The 22,286-nt window shown below is 43.1% G+C and overlaps 1 protein-coding gene across 1 annotated transcript in view; it reads right to left on the reverse strand.

Moving 5' to 3' along the window:
• gucy1a2 (guanylate cyclase 1, soluble, alpha 2) overlaps positions 1-22,286 on the reverse strand; it is a gene marked incomplete at both ends in the record, with an annotated part of 345,259 nt that overhangs the window by 75,062 nt on the left and 247,911 nt on the right. Inside the window, 2 exon segments of the mRNA XM_084335849.1 lie at positions 2,542-2,814; positions 12,303-12,515. Of these exon segments, the coding sequence (XP_084191975.1) occupies positions 2,542-2,814; positions 12,303-12,515 (486 nt within the window).

Consider the following 22,286-nt stretch of genomic DNA (forward strand, 5'->3'; position numbering starts at 1 on the left):
ATTCTAGTATGTCTGGTAGTGTAGATTGTGTGTATCAGTGGAGGCTGCTGACCAAATTTTTAGGTGAAGCACAAATTATTATATTATATTATATATTAAATTATATTTTTAAAACATCCCCCACTGTGTGTCAGTGGTCAGTGGACACAGATGAAAACATATTAACATTAGGTGACAGCGCACCTGACCAGATGAAATCACATTAGGTGACAGCGCACCTGACCAGATGAAATCATATTAGGTGACAGCCCACCTGACCAGATCAAAACATATTAGGTGACAGCGCACCTGATCAGATCAAAACATTTTAGGTGACAGCGCACCTGACCAGATCAAAACATTTTAGGTGACAGCGCACCTGATCAGATCAAAACATTTTAGGTGACAGCGCACCTGACCAGATCAAAACATATTAGGTGAAGGTGACAAGGAAGCCACAGACTCATACCCCCCCGACACTCAACTAACCGCCTCGGACAGTCCTTCATACAAGTGGCCATCAGGCTCCACAACAGTGGGCAGCAACTGCTGCCAGACATCGACCTGGGACTTATAGGAACCCAAGGAGGACAACTTACACTACCTTAGGCATACTGCACCTTATGTGGATACTGTGATACTGTGAATAATGAATAATGTATATTTCAGTTAGTTAGATAGTAAATTATAACACTACCTTATGCATACTGCACCTTATGTGACACTGTGAAAATATATTTCAGTTAGTTAGATAGTAAATTATATTGACCTATTTGTTTACACAGCTTGTGTTGTTTTCACTACCTGTACCCCCCCCCCCCTTCCCCCATGCTGCTATGATGCCTGAATTTCCCCAAGGGGATCAATAAAGGAATATCTTATCTTATCTTAAAAGGAAAGATGAAATTCCCTACATGGGTTCCATCCTATAGAGGCAAATCATTCCTGTGACAAAATGGGATGCAATGTAATAAAACTAAGTCAACCAACGAACTAGATTCTTGTACCGGATCTCCTCTCTGGTAAACAAGAATACCTTGAAGACTCTAACAGGAGCACTCATTCAAGGGTACTACGACTATGCTTGCACCTCATGGTACCAAAGCACCTCAAAGGCACTAAAAACAAGATTACAAACATCACAAAACAAACTGGTCAGACTACTGCTTGACCTTACTCCTAAAACCCACCTCACCCCTGCCCACTTTGACAACCTAGGATGGCTTAGAGTAGACGACAGAGTACAGCAACTTGCCTGGTCTACAAGATACACTACACCACTAAGATACCCATGTGCATGTCGAAATACTTCCCAAAGGTCAGTGAATACCACGACCACAACACCAGAGGGAGTTCCACAAATCATGTTCAACCCAGATAAAAAAAAAAAAAAAAAAAAAAAAAAAAAAATTAATAAAAAAAAATAGTCATAACTTAGAAATGAGATTGCATAGGTCTATGAATCGATATCGCGATTCTGTTTTGATTAATTGCCCAGCCCTACAGTGTGTACAGTAAGTTAGCTTGGTGATTATCATTGTGATGTAGGCTAAACTGGGTAGCTACTGTTAGCATACAAGCTTTTACAAACACTAGCCTACTTACTTTTTCATCCACAATGTTTTTTCTGATCCAGATGCATAAATCCACTTCTTCATGTTGCTCAGTTGCTGGTTTATACTTCGGTCCTAATGTTGGCGCAAAGTTTAATTTAGCCTGACTTTACTTGTTATAGCTGTACAGCTTACTTCTACTAAACAACAACTACTTCCTTGCTCTTTCAAACAGTCAAAATGGGTCCATCTGCAGGGTCGGAGATTAGGTTTAGCTCTGGCCAATCTCAAGTTTCTCAAGTTTCTTTATTAGTTGTCATACAGAAGTACAGAATACTTTTATACAAAATGCTTATTTCTGTTACATTTTGTATAAAAGTATTCTGTACTTCTGTATGACAACTAATAAAAAAACTTGAGAAACTTGAGATTGGCCAGAGCTAAACCTACCCTGCAGATGGACCCGTTTTGACTTTGCAATGCAGCAATCTCTGATTGGATTTGCAAGGCTGCCAATCATATTCAACCTCCATGTATTGGATGGCAAGGGCTGTCAATCATTCAATCCTCCATTCAAAGGCAAGAGTTTAACTGCACAGACCGTGCTTAGACGAAATTAATAGCCTATTTCGATTGGCTGTTATTTATTATTTATATAACATTGGGTCACACCTGTGAAGTTTTCTTCACGAATAATTACTGCAGTCATTACTGCAGTGCAGGCCTGCTCAGAGCTGTCAATTTTGGCCATTTTTTAAAAAGAAAAAATTCACTGGCATTTTTTTTACAGAGGAAAACTTTTCTAATAAAAAAATATAAAATAATAATAATTAAAAAAATATTTTTTTTATATATATATAAATAAAATAAATGTATATATATATGTAAATGAATAATAATTATGAATTATGAGTGAATTTGTGTTTCACGTGTTGTCATAGAGAAACCTCCACTGGTGTGTATATGTCTGGTAATGTATATTGTGTATATTTATTGTGTATATATTTACCTTGTAAACATCTAGGATGCCACACTGGTAGTCGAAGCGTGTGTAGAGTTCATTGAGCATGGAGATGACCTGCATGGGGGTACACTGAGCGCAAACCGCCGTGAACCCCACGATGTCCGAGAACAACATGGTGACGTCGTCAAACTTCCGAGCTGGCACTGGCTGGCCCTGCCAGAGCTTCTGGGCCAAGTCGCCGGGAAAGATGGAGTAGAGGAGATCCACCGTTCTCCTCTTCTCCTCCTCCAGTGCCTGGTGGGTCCGCTCTAAGGTGGCCTGGAGTGGGGGAGGGTTCATACATAAGATAAGATAAGATCAAGATCAGGCATCATAGCAGCATGGGGGAGGGGAGGTACAGGTATGGGCATGGTAATAGGAGATGACATAAATAGACAATACAATTATATATAAAAGCAGTGTAAACAATATAATTAACTCTGAATATAAGCATATTATGAGCAAGTAATCAAAGGTGTAGATGAGGGTCTGTATGCCCTATCAGGTATATTATACATTACAATAAATATAACACTTAGATCTGAATATTATGAGTAAGTAAAGTATACACAGGTGCAGTATACATAAGGCAGTGGTTCCCAAAGTCGGGTAATTTTTTATTTTTTTTTTTCAGGTCACTGAACTTAGAAGCAGGCCAGGACAGTGTTTCTAGTTGTATTCTAAAATTCTATTCTATTGTATTCTAAAATGTGACTATATGGTTTTATATTAACTTAATAAATAAACAAAAACGAAAAATCTACTTATTTCAACGAACATTTCAAACTAAATAACAGATTATGCACATAAAACACTGAAAACAACCTATTTTATCTACATCGTTTGTATGTAATGACATTGACATGGGTGAATTTATATAATTTTAATATCTTGCTATTGAACTCAAAGCTGAAGTGTTTTTGCTCATCATCACATTGTACCGGCCACCAAAATACTCATCAATATTTCTGCAGGAATTCTCAGAGCTAATCTCAGTCGGTATCATTATATGTGAAAGATGAATCATACATGGAGATCTGAATATTCATATACATAAGAAGAATGACCCCAAGGCTATTGAGCTTATCAACCTACTGGACAGATTTGAGCTAGTACAACATGTAAACGAACCCACTCACCAACATGGTAACACTCTAGACTTAGTGATAACAACAAGGCTGCACACTGATAAAGTATCAGTAATCAAATTACCTATATCTTACCATCATTGTGTATTCTTCAATGCTAACCTAAACTTAACAGAGACAAAAACAGTAACCGGTGTAAAGCGAAGATTACTAGATGACATTGCAGAAGAGAAGTTCTCAAATATCATGAGACAAACTGAACCATCCAGCCTGCTCTTTAAACTGCATGGTTGAAACAACACCCTCATATACACTGATGCTGTCGCTCTAGGTAAAAAAAAGAAGTCAAGTGACAAAAGCTCCCCATGGTTAAATAATAGCAGTGTTGGTCAGACTAGGATAATCTGTAGAGCTGCTAAACGAAAATGGAGGAAAACCAAGCTTACAGTCGACTAGAAGTATATAAAGAAGCCATGACTGCCTATAACAATGAAATACGGGTGTCAAGAAAGGACAATTTTTCTAAGATTATCACAGAGAATACGGGAAACTCTATAATATTATTCTCAGCCATCGACCAGCTACTCAACACTGCCCCACCCCTCCACAGTCATCTGCATCAAAATGTGAAGTACTAGAATTATTCTTCAATAACAAAATAACTTCGATTAGAGCCATGGAATGTAACTCCTCCACTTCCTGTATTGACCCTATACCCACAGCCTTTTTAAGCAAATATTCTAGAATATTTCAAGTCATAAATACATCGCTTCTGACAGGAATTTCAAGTTTCAAGTTTCTTTATTAGTTGTCATACAGAAGTACAGAATACTTTTATATAAAATGCTTCTTTCTGTTTTGCTCCAGAGATTGTGCTAGATAAAAATAGATAAGTATAAAAAGTATAGTGAGTATAAAATAGAAGTCAAGTACGTAGACAAAAATATATACATATATACAATGTACAATGCAGAGTAGAAATGTAACTGAGTTACAATACAATATACTATATACTATACAGTACAATGCAGAAATGGGATGAGGTACAATTTAGGTACAATTTACAGTAAGGTGTAATGATGTATGGGTTGTAGTGCAAATTCTTTGCCAATAAATATACATTTATTCATTGAGCAATCATCAAACTTGTTCATTGAGCAATCATTGTTCATTGAGCATCCTGATGGCCTGGGGAATAGAAGCTCCTTCTGAGTCTATCTGTGCTTGCCATGAGACTCCGGTATCGCTTGCCTGACCGCAGCAGTTCAAAGAGGCAGTTGTTTGGGTGGCTGGAGTCTTTGATTATTCTCTTCGCCTTGCCCATGCACCGCTTGTTGTAAATGCCTTGGAGAGTGGGAAGCCCCCCTCCAATCGTGCGTTCGGCTGAACGGGCCACTCTCTGTAGTCTGCTGCGGTCTTGTGCAGTGCTATTCCCAAACCAGGAGGTGATATTGCCAGTGAGGATGCTCTCTATTGTGCATGAGTAGAAGTTATTAAGGATATTCTGACTCACGTTGAACTTCCTTAAGCGCCTAAGGAAGTAGAGGCGTTGTCGTGCCTTCTTGATAACACTGTCAATGTGTGTGGTCCATGTCAAGTCCTCGGATATGTGGACTCCGAGGTACTTAAAATTGTTCACTCTCTCAACCGGTGCCCCATCGATGCTGAGGGGGCTGTAGTCCCTGACCCCGACCTCCTAAAGTCCACAATCATCTCCTTTGTTTTGCTGACGTTCAGGGAGAGGCAGTTCTCTTGACACTATCCCGCTAGAACCTTAACCTCCTCCAGGTAGGCCCTCTCGTCGTTTGCAGAGATCAAGCCCACCACTACTGTGTCATCAGCAAATTTGATGATTGTATTGTTGTTCCGCTGTGCCACGCAGTCATGTGTGTACAGGGAGTAGAGGAGGGGACTCAGGACACAGCCCTGGGGGGCCCCTATGTTGAGAGTGATGGATGAGGAGGTCCAGTTGCCTGCTCTCACCACCTGGGGTCTGCAGAGGTCATAGTTCAAGCCCAGGTCCCTGAGCTTGGCTATGAGTTTGGAGGGGACTATGGTATTGAATGCTGAGCTGTAGTCAATGAATAGCATTCTCACATAGTTCACCTGCCTCTTGTCCAGGTGTGATGCTGCTGTGTGCAGCACATGGGCTATGGCGTCCACCGTGGACCTGTTGGGGCAGTATGCAAATTGCAGGGGGTCCAGGTTGATGGGGAGGGAGGAGCAGATGTAGCCCTTCACTAGCTTCTCAAAGCACTTCATGGCTATGGAGGTGAGAGCTACAGGGTGGTAGTCATTGAGGCAAGCAGGCTTGGATTTTTTGGGTACAGGGATAATGGTGGACTTCTTCAGACAGGTGGGGATGACAGCCTGTTCTAACGGTTAAATATGTCAGTGAATACCGGGGCCAATTGGTCGGCACAGACTTTTAGGACGCGGCCGGGGATGCCGTCCGGTCCTGCTGCCTTCCTGATATTCACTTTCTTAAAGGTACTCCTCACCTCATGTTCTGTTATCCTGAACACTGAATCTCCGTCAGCAGCCCCCCCCCCCCCTCTATTGCAGTGGTTTGTAGGCTGGTGCTGTTATTCCCAGCCTCAAACCTTGCATAGAAGGTATTGAGATGTCACTGTTCAGTTTGAGGGAGGTGTCTTTGTAATCTGTCATCGTTCTGAGGCCCTGCCACATAGCTCTAGAGTCAGCCTGTTCATATTGAAGTTCCCAGATGCATTCAAAACAGCCGTCGTAAGACCCATACTAAAGAAACCAAAACTAGACAGTAATGTACTGACCAACTATAGGCCGATATCCAACCTCCTATTCATCAGCAAGATACTTGAAAAAAATTTCTCAATACAAATAAACTCAACTATGTGCCTTCTAGAATATTGCAATCATCTACTACTGGTCTATTGAAGGTTCCCAACCACAGCCTAAAGAAAACCAGGGATGCAAACTATGCACCAAACTATATATATTATATTTTAAATATAATATGAATATCTCTATTGGCTGCAAGGTTCTAAGTATTCTAAGTATCGTTTTGGTAGTGTCGTGGAATATATTATCATGTCCTTATAGATCTGTGTTGAGATATCATGTTATACAGCTTGACTTTCAGTGTGACCAGCTTGACTGGTTAATGTGTGTGTCTCTTTAAGAAGACTCCAATGTACTAACATCTCCCCAGTCATAACAACATTGTTGTTGCTTCCAGTGACTGAGAACCATTTTTGTTTACCTTCGTCATCATATCTGATATATTATGTTACGTCTGACAACTGTGTATTTAATTACGTCTGACTAGAGCTCTTGGTCAGTTTATGGCCTGACGCTACTGTGTTAACATGTTGTCTCTGACTGTAAACTGTTCTTTCATTGTGGCCACGGTGAAATAAACGTTCCTATTATTATTAATAATGACTCAGAATGATTTGTAAACGGCTCATCGTTCAGTCCTTTAATATTTCCCATTACAGATGGCGACGAGAGATGATTATGGGATTTTTTACGGGGACTCGGATCTCTCTCCCATTACAGATGGCGACGAGAGTTTTTTTTTTTTTAACCGATGAGTGTCAAGGTCGGCCGCCAAACGGACTCTGCAGAAAGGGTGAATACTGGGATTCCGGGGAGCGCTGCCCTGTCTTGAGGCTCATCCGTGCAGGACACAGAGGGGAGAGAACCAGCTGCGCCGTCCGCTTGACTGTCGCCTCCAGCATGGACCTTGGGGACGCGTGATAAGGAACACTCGGTGAGCTGTTGACATTCTGATTTCTGTTTAAAGCATTTTTTGTTTTTTAAATTTATAATTGGAGGTCTAAACTAGAACATGGTGCCTGTCAGAGCTATTTTTTGTATGTATATTACTGTATGCTTGGTAGACTGGCGATGGTTTTTTCTGTAGTTTCTCAATCTTGGTATGTCCCGGATGTATTAGGGGGGGATTAGCCTCGTGCCTTATAGACGGGGTGCGGGGGCCTACCACGAGTATAATACAAGATGTTGAGTACAAGTCTGCATCCCGAAGAAGAGGGGTGGGGGTTTTTGGGCTTCAAAATTATATATATAGCGCTAGTTTCGCTCTGCAGGCTCTGTATTTGATTTTCACAAAAAGCAGGAATTGGGACTGTGCTGTGAGATTGTAAATAAGGGCTGTTAGTAGAGGGAGATAGCTGTGTTAGGGATGATCCTGAGAGAGGATTTGTTTTGGGGTTTTAAAAGGTCCTTTAGAACGCTGTGAATAGGTGATCCTGCGGTAAAAGGAAAGAGACAGTATGTTCCACAGGGGTTGATTATCTTTAATTAGTTTACCTGGTCAATCTGCGTATAAGGGTACTTTTCTTATGGGGTTCATGGACAAGGATAACAGTTCTCTAAGGGTTAATTCCATTTTTGTTTGTCTGTACTATAAAGTTTTTTTTTCTCACAAGGAGGCGGGAATGCGGGACTGTGAGTCGGGAGAATTTACCTATGTTTTTCAGACCTACCGTCATTTGCCATTCAGTCTGTTTTGACCTGTTCAGTACTTGCATGTTTAGTAGCTGCTAGCAATGGCGATCATCTAATTTCATGTGACCTGCAGAAATCATTATGACCTGTTTGCCGACGAGACTCTTAGAGACAGTTGTTTTTTTGTTGTCATGACTTAGGAAACTGCCCTGCTCGTTGGAGCTGAGTTGAGGTACTATAGAATGTCCTAACTTCAAGCCTGGAGTGGACCCTTTCTACCGTTTTAGTGTGTAGCTGTCTATAATGTGTGATAACGGGCAATTTTTTTTAAGCGTGGCTGAGAAAGAAAGAAAAAAAAAGAAAGAAAAAGAGATTGGAATAGTGAGATATACAGCCAGCTGGCACTCACATCTCTCTCCTTTGTCTCTTCTCTCCCACGTACACCTATGTATGTACCCCTCTCCTTTGTAGTTTCTCAGCGGGGGGTCCTCCATCTCTGTGCCAAACCAATGCCCGCCGGCCCTACTGACCACTGCCCCAGTGAGAGGAAGCTGTGCCCGGAGAAGCATATGCCTACCAGCCTGCTCTAGCCTGGAGCTGGACACGACCGACGCAGCTATGAGCTACATGAGGCACTGCCCAACAGCTGACCACAGCTGGCCTACTGCTCGAACTGAGGCAGAGAGCTGTCCAGCTTGCTCCACTGTTACTACCAGCTAAACAGCTGGCCCATCAGTGGCCGAAACATTGGCCGAAGATGAAGAACTAAGAGACAGTTCAATCCTAACTGCGATTCATCAACAGGCTTTTAACGTCGGAGGAAAAGACAGTTAGCCTGTTTCAGTTGTGAAACGAACCAGGGACAGTGCGAGAGAAAAGACCATCTGCAACAACCGAGGGAACCATCAGACTGGATCGGCCCGGGGGTGTTTGGTGGCGGAGAGGGGGGGACCTACCTGAGATTCAACAACTGATTAAGAGGCAAGTCTGACCCACATCACATTACATTATCTCAGACATTTTGTTTTGGGAACACTACCTTCCAAACAGTTCCAAACACTCATAGCAGAGAAAGTGTTAGCAAGGTTGTTGTGTTTTTTTTGCCTCTGCATTATGTTTCATTCTTTGTAAAGTGTTTTTCATTATTCTCAGAGCAGTTGTCTCATAGCAGAGACACGGTGTAATTTTGCAAGTTTGTTTTGGTTTGTGCCATCTCTTTGCTCTGGGGAGTAGCAGCCTTGAGCCTCTCCTCTGCGGGGGGAATTGTTATTGTTCGGCAAAATACATTCCTGGGTTTTGTTGTGTTCTTTCCAGCCTGGTGGTTGGAGATATCTGTATTCTGCACCCTTGACCGCCCAGAGCCTGGACACTGTGTTCTGAAATCCCGACCATCCAGACAGGGGTTTTGCCGGGGACCACCTGTTTAGCTGTCATCCGTCATCATTCATTGATATGTGGATTTCGTTCTCCCTCTAGTGACTGTTTTGCTATAATAAAAATAGTTTTTGATGTAGTAGGGTTATGATAATATTTTGGGTTGTCATTATGAAGTGATAATTAATTATCAAAGGGGGGAGTGTCGTGGAATATATTATCATGTCCTTATAGATCTGTGTTGAGATATCATGTTATACAGCTTGACTTTCAGTGTGACCAGCTTGACTGGTTAATGTGTGTGGGTCTCTTTAAGAAGACTCCAATGTACTAACATCTCCCCAGTCATAGAGTCATTCCACCAATCCGGTCCGATTTGAGTCCTGCTGATGTTTTTAAGTGTCTTTTATCTAATCAGTTACCAAAATGTGCTTTGAAATGCTATTTATTTCAGCTGCAATGTCCTCTTTAATAAAGTGTAAAAACATTGCATGATTGTAATTTTTTTTATTATGCATTATGTTGTTATTTCAGTTGACACCATGTATTTTAACATGTCCCTCGTGGCATTTCATGAAAATGTATTTGGGATATGACCAAGAAAATGTGTAAAAAGTCCATACTTTTTTCCATGAACATACACATCCATCTGTGCTGTTAATGCTGGTAATGATTTATTTCAAAATAAATGAATAATTATTCATTAAAATAACATTATTCAGTCTGTCCCTCCTCGGTAGGTCTGAAAAACATAGGTAAATTCTCCCGACTCACAGTCCCGCATTCCCGCCTCCTTGTGAGAAAAAAAAACTTTATAGTACAGACAAACAAAAATGGAATTAACCCTTAGAGAACTGTTATCCTTGTCCATGAACCCCATAAGAAAAGTACCCTTATACACAGATTGACCAGGTAAACTAATTAAAGATAATCAACCCCTGTGGAACATACTGTCTCTTTCCTTTTACCGCAGGATCACCTATTCACAGCGTTCTAAAGGACCTTTTAAAACCCCAAACATAGTACAATGAGGTAGCTACTTGCCTGTTCCTGGTGTTGTGTTTTCCAAAAGACTTCAAAGTTGTCCCCCCCCGTTACACTGAGCATTCTCCTCCCCCACAAAAATAATGGTTCAATCCATAGAAGCATGTGAAACAGGAAGTGACAACTTTGAAGTCTTTTGGAAAACACAACACCAGGAACAGGCAAGTAGCTACCTCATTGTACTATGTTTTCAGTCATTTATCATGTAATATTATGGTAGTCAAGCATAATTACTCAACACCGTTACTTGAAAAAAATATAGCAAACTATTACTTGTGAATATGATCTTTGTTATTAAAAAAATGTAGATGCTTTCTTAATATCATGCATGCCATGTGCTCTCCTGGTATTCACCACATGTGGAGTAGCAACCATTTTGTGCAAAAAATCACAACCCCATTACACTCAACCCTGTTACGTTTGAATGTAAAGTTTGAATGTAACAGGGTTGTGAGATTGTAACAGGGTTGTGATTTTAACACTGATTTTGAAGTTATACAATAATAGTTAAATTAATTATTGAGCTTTTTCAACATGCTTATGCCACATACATATTAATTGTAATGTGCATGTTGCTGTGTGTGTGCTCACATGTTACCCTAGACTCAACCCTGTTACAGCTACATGTTTAATAATTATTTCTTTAAGTTTATGAAAAACAAATTCAACTTTTGAATAATTTTGTCTGAAACGTTTAGAGCAAACATAAGAATATCGATTTTAGTTCAAAATCTGAGGTCAAATCAAATTTCTGATGAAAAAGCTTGCGGCCGCTGTCAAAAAAAGGCAAATTTCAGGGTTCAGAATAGCAAAAGTGTAGGATTTTACGTAATTTTTAGACGAGCAATTATAGAAATGGTGTGAAGGACATCTAATTATTATAGAAATGTTGACTTTAGCACAAATACATGTTTTAATCTTATTCAGAGAGCTTCCAGAGTGTCCATAATGGGGTTGAAGAATAATAGTGTCCATATCATACAATAATGACCAAAGATAATAGAGATTTCATGCCTGAGATGGGAAAATATATTTTTCTGGAAGTTAAATATGTCATTCATCTTGAGGGGTGTTCAGAAAAGTAATACCTCTTGGTAAAAAAAATCCCAAAGTCCAAATCGGACTGGATTGGTGGAATGACTCCATAACAAAGTTGTTGTTGCTTCCAGTGACTGAGAACCATTTTTGTTTACCTTCGTCATCATATCTGATATATTATGTTACGTCTGACAACTGTGTATTTAATTACGTCTGACTAGAGCTCTTGGTCAGTTTATGGCCAGACGCTACTGTGTTAACATGTTGTCTCTGACTGTAAACTGTCCTTTCATTGTGGCCACGGTGAAATAAACGTTCCTATTATTATTAATAATGACTCAGAATGATTTGTAAACGGCTCATTGTTTAGTCCTTTAATATTTCCCATTACAGTAGCTTGTATAACAGCTATTTTCATAAGTCATTGTACTCCTGTAACAGCACTTACTGACATTATGTTAATGATTTTCAGGTGAAGGAGTGGCTGGGTGGCTTGTAGGGAGCTATTTTTCACGGCCAGTACAGACCTGCAAAGGTGTTAAATCCTAGACTATCTTCGAGAGCCGTTATCTCTGCTTACCGCACTAAGAAATTAAGAGGTTTTACAAGATTCAAATTAGCACATCTTCTTCAAACATTTTCAGATTTCAATGTATGACACGTAATTTGAAAGCTTACATTCTGTACTTTCACAATCTGGAAAAATCGAAAATGACGATGGAGACATGTGGTCACAATCGCCGGCGGTCACGGTCACATATGTCTCTCTACCTTTAGTTTATCCATGCGTTTCTTCAGTCCATCCTGTGCCTTGGCCTGTTCTCCCACCAGTATGACATCACGGGTGGCATCGTGGATGGGGATGTCTGATAGGTGGAGCCCTCTGCCCATCAGCTCCTCCAGCTTATCCACACGAGGCGACCCCAGAAATATCACACACCTCGACTCTGGGACATGGATCATCTGTCCCTTCAGCTCCATTACCTGGAGAGAGAGAGAGAGAGACAGAGACAGATAGAGAAAGACAGAGAAGGAGAGGCAGAGGGAGTGGGAGAGAGATAGATTTACCTTACATGCTCTGCTCAATACGTCTAAAGACCGCTCAGTTGCTTTGCATGCTACCACTTCCTACTACCGAATTTCTGTCAGCTGAACAAGCTGAATTTGTGCAAAGACTCCCTGCAAAGACTGCCATGGGTCTACAGAAAATTGCAGTACTATATTTGTACTATATATTTCATATGGAGGAAGATATAACTATACCCTGGACTCAGCTGTAAAGCTAGCATCAACAGCCAAGCAACATCATCATTCTGCCCTTTTGTTCTGCTCGAGTGAGCCATTAACCCCCCAGTGTCAGGTGTGAAGTAACCCACAGGTGTATGACATCAGCAATTAGTGATAGAGATTTAAATGCATGCTGGATAAGCGTTAGCGAAGCATCACAAATGAAGAGGGACAAAGAGGAGTTTTCCTACAGGAGTTATCTGAGGAAGAAACCGTCCAGAGTGCTAAGTACACCATTATCCTATTATTGAAATGTTTTCTTTGTCATTTCTCTATCTCTCTTCCTCCCCTCCTCACCTCAGAACCTCCTGCTACTCACACCTATACCCTTCAACAATGTGTTATACCCATTCCAATGCTTTCTTCCACCAGACCAGCTTCAAGCTACCCACGCCAGTTTATCCTGCTAATCTCTCCTACCCCCCACAGCCACAAATATACCTATCACTGTACATGGAGCACTGGAGGCTTATGGAATTGTCAATCAGCTGTCAGGAAAGCAGACTTCATTAATGCCTATGCCCATAGTCAAAACCTCCAGCTTCTGGCTCTTACTGAGACCTGGATAATGCCAGATAATTTGACAACACCTTATCTACAAACTATAACTTCTCTCACACATCACAACCTTCCAGACGTGGTGGAGGCACTGGTCTTTTGACCTCTCCCTCATTGACTACAAACTCAATATCACTTCCAGCTCTGTCACTCACCTCTCTCGAATAGCATGCAGTATCTGTCTCTAATCCATAAAATCTCACCATTGTTAATCTATCAGCCTCCAGGTGCCCTCATTCACGAGACGAGCTGGACATGCTTCTAAGATCTTTCCCAGAAGATATAACTCCCCTCCTTCTAATGGGCGATTTCAACCTGCTTGACTCGTCTCAGTCAGACACTGTGGTCTCTCTCCTACAATAATTTGACCTGACTCCCACTGTCATGCTTCCCACTCACAAAGCAGGCAGCACCTTGGATCTCATATTCTCCCGTAACTCCAGCATCATTAACCTCTTAAGCCCGGAGCCCTATTTTCTGAAAATCCGCCTAAAATACATACCTAAGTAAATGGAATATTGCTCCACTTCTACAAGGTCCATTTGCATGTTCTTGGTATCTAGGGACATCTATGGACCTCAGTGAATGTATTCCCAGTGTCAGAAATATTGTGTCTATTACTAGGCTTGCTTAAATTGTGATGAAACAAAGGAGAATATGAATTATGATTTTTTTTGACAGTGAATAACACCATGCTAAAAATTACACGACATGAAAAACTGCCACTGAGCTCGTTCAGTACCTTCTTGAGATCACGTGTACAAAAATCTAAGGAAATGAATAAAGGGAAGATGATTGAACAGAAGGTTTTGTAGATACAGTACTGAATTCTCCCATCCGGACCAATGCAATTTGAAATATTATTATAGAATAGCAGGCTTATAAATGACCTTATTATAGCCAATTCGCACATTTGTGGATTGTGCCAAATCGTATCTTTCAAATACCTGAGTTGAATTTGGATTTAGTATCACCAGGCGACGGGCTTACATAAGAACAGATAATGAAATCTACTGTATGTACAGTAGGTTTCTTATTCCTGCCAGAGTGCTGCCATTTTGAAATGTATTTCAAATCTGATTGTTGCTAAATGCTCAAAATAGGGGAGACAAACTAACTGTGCTCCAATATATGCCAATAACGTTCAGTTTTGTGGTATATTATCCCAAGTAATAAGAGATATTAAAATAATTCATACAGAAGTAATTAGCTTGAAGCCCCATAGAGGCCTTTGGGAAGTGTCATTTTGAAAAATTTCAACTCTCATTGAAAGCTCTGGATGTCCTCTTCAAAATGGCCCCAAGATTACTACAATTACAGATGGTAAATCTTTCAAAATGGCCGACTTTCGCGATCAAAACAACACAAAAATGAATACTAAAATCGCACTAATAACACTTAAAAATCTACAGCAAGGGACAGAGCAGGCTGTTCTTCCTGAGGAGACTCAGGTCCTTCAACGTGTGCAATAGACTGCTGCACTGCAGTCATTTTACCAGTCTGTAGTGGCCAGCGTCCTCTTCTATGCTGTGGCATGCTGGGGAGGCTACATCAACTCAAGGGACACCAACAAGCTCAACAAGCTGGTGAGGAAGGCTAGCTCCGTGGTGGGAGTCGAGCTACCTAGACTAGAGGTGATGGCAGAGAGGGGGATGAGAAGGAAGCTGGCTGCCATCCTGGAGAACCCCTACCACCCTCTCTACGACAAGCTAATCAAGATGAAAAGCACGTTCAGCCACAGACTCATACCCCCCCGACAATCAACTAACCGCCTCGGACAGTCCTTCATACCAGCGGCCATCGATTCTTGTACCGGATCTCCTCACTGGTAAACAAGAATACCCTGAAGATTCTGGCAGGAGCACTCATTCAAGGGTACTACGACTATGCTTGCACCTCATGGTACCAAAGCACCTGTTGGGTTAGTCCTAACCCAACCCCCTCCAATGTACAGTAATTTACCTAGTATGGTTTTGTCAATATTCCAATGTACAGTTTTGCTTGTTTGTACAGTGCCCCCCCCCCAACCCCCTCCAATGTAAATTACCTAGTATGGTTGTCAATATCCCAATGTACAGTTTTGCTTGTACAGTTGTACAGTGTTTCCCCCCCCCCAACCCCTCCCTACCCAACCCCCCCCACACAACCCCACCCAACCTCCTCAAATGTACAGTTTTTACGTCAAATGTATATACTCCCTTTTCTGGACTCTTTTTGTATCACAAACAGTACTGTATTTGCAAATCTGGTATGTCATAAATGTATAGATGTAGCAGTACTGTCTATCTGTATGTCATGTATGTCATTATATGTCCTGATGAATTGAAAATGGGGGACCCTGATGTAAACAAGACGAAAGTCTTTCTCTGGTCTGCATCCCCTTAACAATTGTGTGTATTGAGCTGTACTGTATTGTACCCATTCTGCAATCTGTTAATAAAGTTTTCAATCAATCAATCAATCAATCAATCAATCAATCAATCAATCAATCAATCAATCAAACCTCAAAGGCGCTAAAAACAAAATTACAAACATCTCAAAACAAACTGGTCAGACTACTGCTTGACCTTACTCCTAGAACCCACCTCACCCCTGCCCACTTTGACAACCTAAGATGGCTTAGAGTAGACGACAGAGTACAGCAACTTGCAATGGGCCTGGTCTACAAGATACACTACACGACCAAGGTACCCCTGTACTAGGGCTGGGCGATATGGCCTCTAAATGATATCGCGATATTTTTTGGCCATATCACGATACACGATATATATCGCGATATTTTGACATTTCCTCTAAAGCACGTAAAAATGCTTGATTTAACCCTTTGATGCATACAGTCACGCCATTATGATGATTATAATAAGTCCCTGCAAAATATGTTTCCATTATTAAACCATGAAGATGCTTTAAAAAATAATTAAATGAAAATGTACTAAGAGTAGTCTACTGACACACTCACACACTAAAAAAATTATTTACATCTAAGACAATTTATATAAAAACTATTGGGTGCCTAAGACTTCTGCACAGTACTGTGTTTTCTATCCACTTTAGCCAATCACACACACATAGCTATATATATACACACTACTGTGAGAAAATAATAATCACACACAAAGCCTTACAAAGGGATAATGGCTTATAGCAGACTTAATGATTTTAGAATATTTCAGAAAATGAAATGAAATGTTTATATCATCAACTATCCAGTTAGTATCTTCGACAAGCTCTGTCCCCTCGTTGAGAAACCTGCCCGCCGTTCCCCACCCAGTCCATGGCTGACAGATCCAGTGAGAGAACAAAGACAGGTCCTGAGAGCAGCTGAAAGGAAGTATAGAAAGTCACGCCTCACTGCTGACATCGACACATATCACAACCTCTTGTTAACATTCTCCAAAACCATTACTAATGCCAAAGCTTCTTTCTTTCACCATAGGATCGAGGCCTCTGCCAAGAATCTTCGCAAACTGCATGCTACCATGTCCTCCCTCCTCACTCCCCCCCCACCCCCCCCTCCCTCATCTTTCTCTGCCGAAGACTTTGCGATCTTCTTTGAGGAAAAAGTGGAGAACATCCGCAGCTCCTTCTCCCAACCCCCACCCATTCCAAATGCTGAATCGAGAACCTCATCCTTCACTCTGTCATCTTTCTCTCCCATTACAGAAGCCGAGACCCTGACACTGGTAACGTCGAACCGTCCGACTACATGCCAGCTGGACCGGCTACCTTCCCCACTCCTCCAGTCCATAGCACCAGACATCCTCCCATTCCTAACTGCAACCATCAACTCCTCACTCAACTCGGGGGTGGTCCCCACCTCCCTAAAACAAGCCAGAGTCACGCCCCTCATAAAAAAACCATCCCTGAACCCTACCGTCATAGGCAACTACCGTCCTGTCTCTCTTCTCTCCTTCCTTTCTAAAACACTTGAACGTGCTGTATCCAACCAACTTACTGCTTATCTCTTACAGAATGACCTCCTAGACCCTAATCAGTCAGGCTTCAGGACTGGTCACTCCACAGAGACAGCCCTCATTGCGGTCACAGAGGCACTTCCCTTAGCAAAAGCGAAAGGCCTCTCCTCTGTCCTGATTCTCCTAGATCTATCTGCAGCCTTCGACACAGTCAACCACCAGATCCTCCTCGCGGCCCTCGCAGGAATGGGAGTGGCTGGCTCTGCGCTGACATGGTTGTCATCATACCTCAATGACCGCTCCTACCAAGTGTCATGGAGAGGGACCCTGTCGGCCACCCGCCCCCTGCGGACGGGTGTCCCCCAGGGCTCGGTTTTAGGACCCCTTCTCTTCTCCCTCTACACTAAATCACTGGGTAACATTATCACGTCTCATGGCTTCTCCTACCACTGTTATGCCGACGATACTCAACTCTTCCTCTCCTTCCCTCCCTCAGATATCCACGTCTCTGAGCGGATCTCGGCCTGTCTGTCCGACATCTCCGCCTGGATGACGACCAACCACCTCAAACTGAACCTAAGCAAAACAGAATTGCTCCACCTGCCGGCCAAATCCTCCCCCCTGACCGACCTTTCCATCACAGTCGAGAATGCAGCTGTGACCGCGTCCCCGACCGCCAAGAACCTTGGTGTTGTCCTCGACGACCAGTTGAACTTCTCTGCTCACATCGCAGCGACAACCAGAACCTGCCGATTCCTCCTGAGCAACGTCAGAAGGATACGCCCCTTCCTGACAAAAGAAGCCACCCAACTCCTCGTCCAATCAACAGTCATCTCCCGCCTCGACTACTGCAACGCACTGCTCGCTGGCCTCCCGGCCACTGCCACTAAGCCTCTTCAACTCATTCAGAACGCAGCGGCCCGCCTGATCTCAAACCTACCGAAGTCGGCCCATGTCACCCCACTTCTTAGGGACCTGCACTGGCTCCCCATTGCTGCACGAATCCGCTTCAAGGCCCTTGACCTAGCATACCGTGCGGCAAAGGGAACTGCTCCCGCCTACCTCCGGTCAATGGTCTCTAACTACACACCCTCAAGACCCCTATGCTCTGCATCTTCTGGCCGCCTCAGACCTACTCCTATCCAAGCTCCGGGAGGGTCATCAAAGAGAAGTCGCCTATTCTCAGTCCTTGCCCCACAATGGTGGAATGAACTACCCACCCCAGTTAGGACAGCCGAAACACGTCCAATCTTTCGCCGTCGACTAAAGACTCACTTCTTCAACCATTATCTGAATTAAAAAAAAAAAAAAAAAAAAAATCTAACCCTAACTAACCATACTGTCATGCACTTGTCCTAATAAACTAACCTACACTGTAGCACTCAACACTTTGATGAACATTGTTACTCAGCTGATAGAGTTGTGCTCTTCCTGATGGCTTGTCGTACAGAACTTGTAAGTCGCTTTGGATAAAAGCGTCAGCTAAATGACTAAATGTAAATGTAAATGTAGTATCTATACTGTAACGTTTGGCCACTTTAAATCATTGAATGTAGAGAGAGAGAGAGAGAGAGAAGAGAGAGAAGAGAGAGAAGAGAGGAGAGAGAGGAGAGAAGAGGAGAGGAGAGGAGAGAGAAAAAGAGAGAGAGAGATTTTTTTGATTTTAGAAAAACATTTATTTACATAAAATCACTACAAGGTTTTTACTAAAGCTACACAAGATGCAACATAAACGTTCAACATTAAAATACTCTACAACTCAAACAAAAAACTAAAAAAAAAAAAAAAAAAAACACAAAAACAAATCAATTAGGGACAACACTGCTTAACACTTTGACTGCCGGGAGCCATCTTTAGACGTCTTTGCTGGCCATGCTAAAGTTGCCGGGGGACGCTGTACGTCGTCTTTATATCAATATTTCAAAAATCTGCGATCGGATTCATAATGTCCCTCCGCTGGCCTGAGATACACCAGCAGGACCCACTGAGCTCTCTGGCGGTTCAGGAGCGCCATCTGGTGGCCGATCGCGCAACCGCTTAACAGGAAGCGCAGTAGAGGTTGTGCTAGATGTCCGTATTGCTTCCGGCCACTCGGGATAGGTTCCGGCACTCTAGCTCGTCACACTACATAGCGATCGATTGCCAATAACTCGATAAACAACATGATTTGGACGTATATACCATTATACAAGCTGGAGATGGACCGGGTAATAATATATCCCATAATGATAAAATTTCTACTCGACGATGATCGCCCAACGGCGCGCGGAGACTGGGGTGAGTTTCAGCGTGTAACGTTACCGTCTTCGATAATAACTGATATTATCAACATTTGACCCACATTAGATGATTGGTATAACGCTGCCCACGGAATTATAAACGCCCCCTCGCCCATCCGGTCAACATCAGATGACGTGTAGTAACTTCTAGAAGTACGTCTAGTTGGAATTTTTTATATCGCGCTGATTGCCATCAAACTGTATTTCATCATCAATATAATGCATTTGGGGCTATATATCACGTTCTGGAGAAAGCTGCAGAAAGAGATGAAAACATACTTATACATTAGACCATACTTTACTATGAATATGTGAATGAAAAAGTTTAACGTTGCTACACAATGAACAATACATATAGGACTTTGAATGGGCCATAATAATGGCAATGTAGCAATAGAATTTAAAAAGTTATAGCCCTGCAAAGAAGGGGACTTTCTCCATAGACAAATAGCGCTGGCAATCTATGGTATATCATTAATTTAACCTTAGGCAACCAAAGTGTTAAACTGAACCAAATTGTCACTTAGAACTTTTCCCCCATATGGAGGAAAAAAAAACTCTAAACGATCCAAAAGTCTGGGTGTATCAACGAGAGAGACACCGGAGAGGCACTGTAGAAACCTTAGTCCTGAGAAGAGCGTCTCTGTCTTCACCTTTCCCCTTTTGGTACAACACAACAGGCCTTTGTGCGTGTCTGACAGACTCCAGTCAACACCCATCTCGTGGATAAAACGGGCCGCTTCGTCAGCCGACCCTCCTCCTTCAGCCCTATCACGTATGCTCCTACCGTCCACCAGTCGTATATCATATGGCCTCGATGATGTCAGGGGCCGAAACCAGAGCAGGGGGACCGAGATGCACTCTGGACCGACATCCTCATTAGACAGTTTGTAACCCTCGCCTCCCCGTCCGAGGCCGCCTTTTCCTTCCTGGTTCAGATGCCGCTCCAACCTCACCTCCCACTCCCCCGTGCGGAGACTGGCAGCCCCCAGTGACTTCCCATCGAGCAGTCCGAGTCGCGAGCTCAAAACCCTGATGAAACCCATTCCGAACATAGGGTAGAAAATAACCAGCAAAGTCCGCTTTACCATCACCCTTCGAGGCTGAGTCAGTAAAATGTTTATACCGCCGTAGAACGTGTCGAGCCCCACAGTCATACCGTCCAACCCTTGAACAAGGTAACGGTGCCGGTAACATAAAAGGACGGCAGAGACAACATCCCCCATGACAACTCTGAAGAAAGGTTTACCGAAGGAGTCTGACGTGGCCTTCCCATCGGGCATGAAAACGATACGCTCCGCTCCTGTCTCTGAATCCTCCATACTCCCAGTTTTTACAAAGTTCCACAAATGTATACGAGTACATGAGATGATCAACAAAAGTCTCAGCCTCCAGGCCTCAGCATCAGGACACCATGAAACGTCCAGTCCTAAGCGACAACACACCAGTCCCGTCAATAAAAAAACTCTCATTTGGAAAAAAACAAAAAGTGAAACAAGAAAAACAAACAACAAAAAAAACACTACACTGATTCCACTCCATCCCCCACCATACTGGGGCCCTTCAGTACCCTCTGCACAACCTTCCTCAACCTGTATAAATCTGTGTCAACAAAACGACCCTCTCCTTTAAACCTCATATGTTTCCTTGCATTCAAAACAAACAAATCCATATCTAAAAAAAAATGTCCACTCCCTTCCTGTTCTTTGTCACCTGTAAAAACAGTTTCATTGCATCCAATGAATAGGCAGCACGGTCCTCTGAAGACTCATCACTCCCATATTCCTCACTGTCATCAAAACACGTCTCCCCCCATGACTTCCCTTGTGTACTCTGTGTACTGCCGAGTTCTTCCGTCACACATGTCTTCTTAGCTTGTGAACTTGACAACCCAACCACTCCAATCTTTCTCTTCTGCCTAACAACCTCCATCCCGCCGTCCCCCTCTTCCATACCAAAATCCTCCACTCCCTCCACCCTGACCCCCTCAACTGAGTCCTCTGACCCTGTTCCCTCAATAGCTACAGCCACCCCAGGCACACTCGCCTCATCCGAAAACCTCCCTGCCACCACCCCCCCCCCCTCATCTTCATCCCCTTTTCCTGTCCCTTGCGTCTCAACAGATCCACCCTCCACCTCCGTAATCCTTCCTGCCACGACCCCCCCCCCCCCCCCCTCACTTTCATCCCCAGCAACTATCCTTAGTATATCAACAGGTTGCTTCGTACCTGCTACACCGGTTCTGTGGCCCTGCAGCTGGATACTATCCGCTGTGCTACTGTCGGTCTGCAAAAGGACTCTATTTACATTGCTGGCGGTCTGCAGCGGGACTCTGTTGTCGTCACTGCTCGCTGCTCTGCGCTGCAACACCCTCCCCTCCTCTGTACCACTACTTGCGCTGAGCCCAGCCCCGCGCTCCTCCTGGGGCTGAGGCGGAGGTCGCCTTGCCCCTCTCCCCGCACTCTCTACACCTGCACTACGCGCAGCTTCGACTGGGATCACCGTCCCCGCTGCACTACGCGCAGCTATGACTGGGATCACCGTCCCCGCTGCACTATGCGCAGCTTCGACTGGGAACACCGTCCCCGCTGCACTGCGCGCAGGCTGAGACTATGCGCCTCTCCCCTCTTCCCTCACACAGTCTCGGATTAAATGTCCCTCTTCCCCGCATCGGAAACATTTCACAAAAACGGCGTAATCAAAATCATCAACTCTTA

Source organism: Notolepis coatsorum (genome assembly GCF_963971535.1).
Source record: "Notolepis coatsorum genome assembly, chromosome: 1".
NCBI lineage: Eukaryota > Metazoa > Chordata > Actinopteri > Aulopiformes > Paralepididae > Notolepis > Notolepis coatsorum.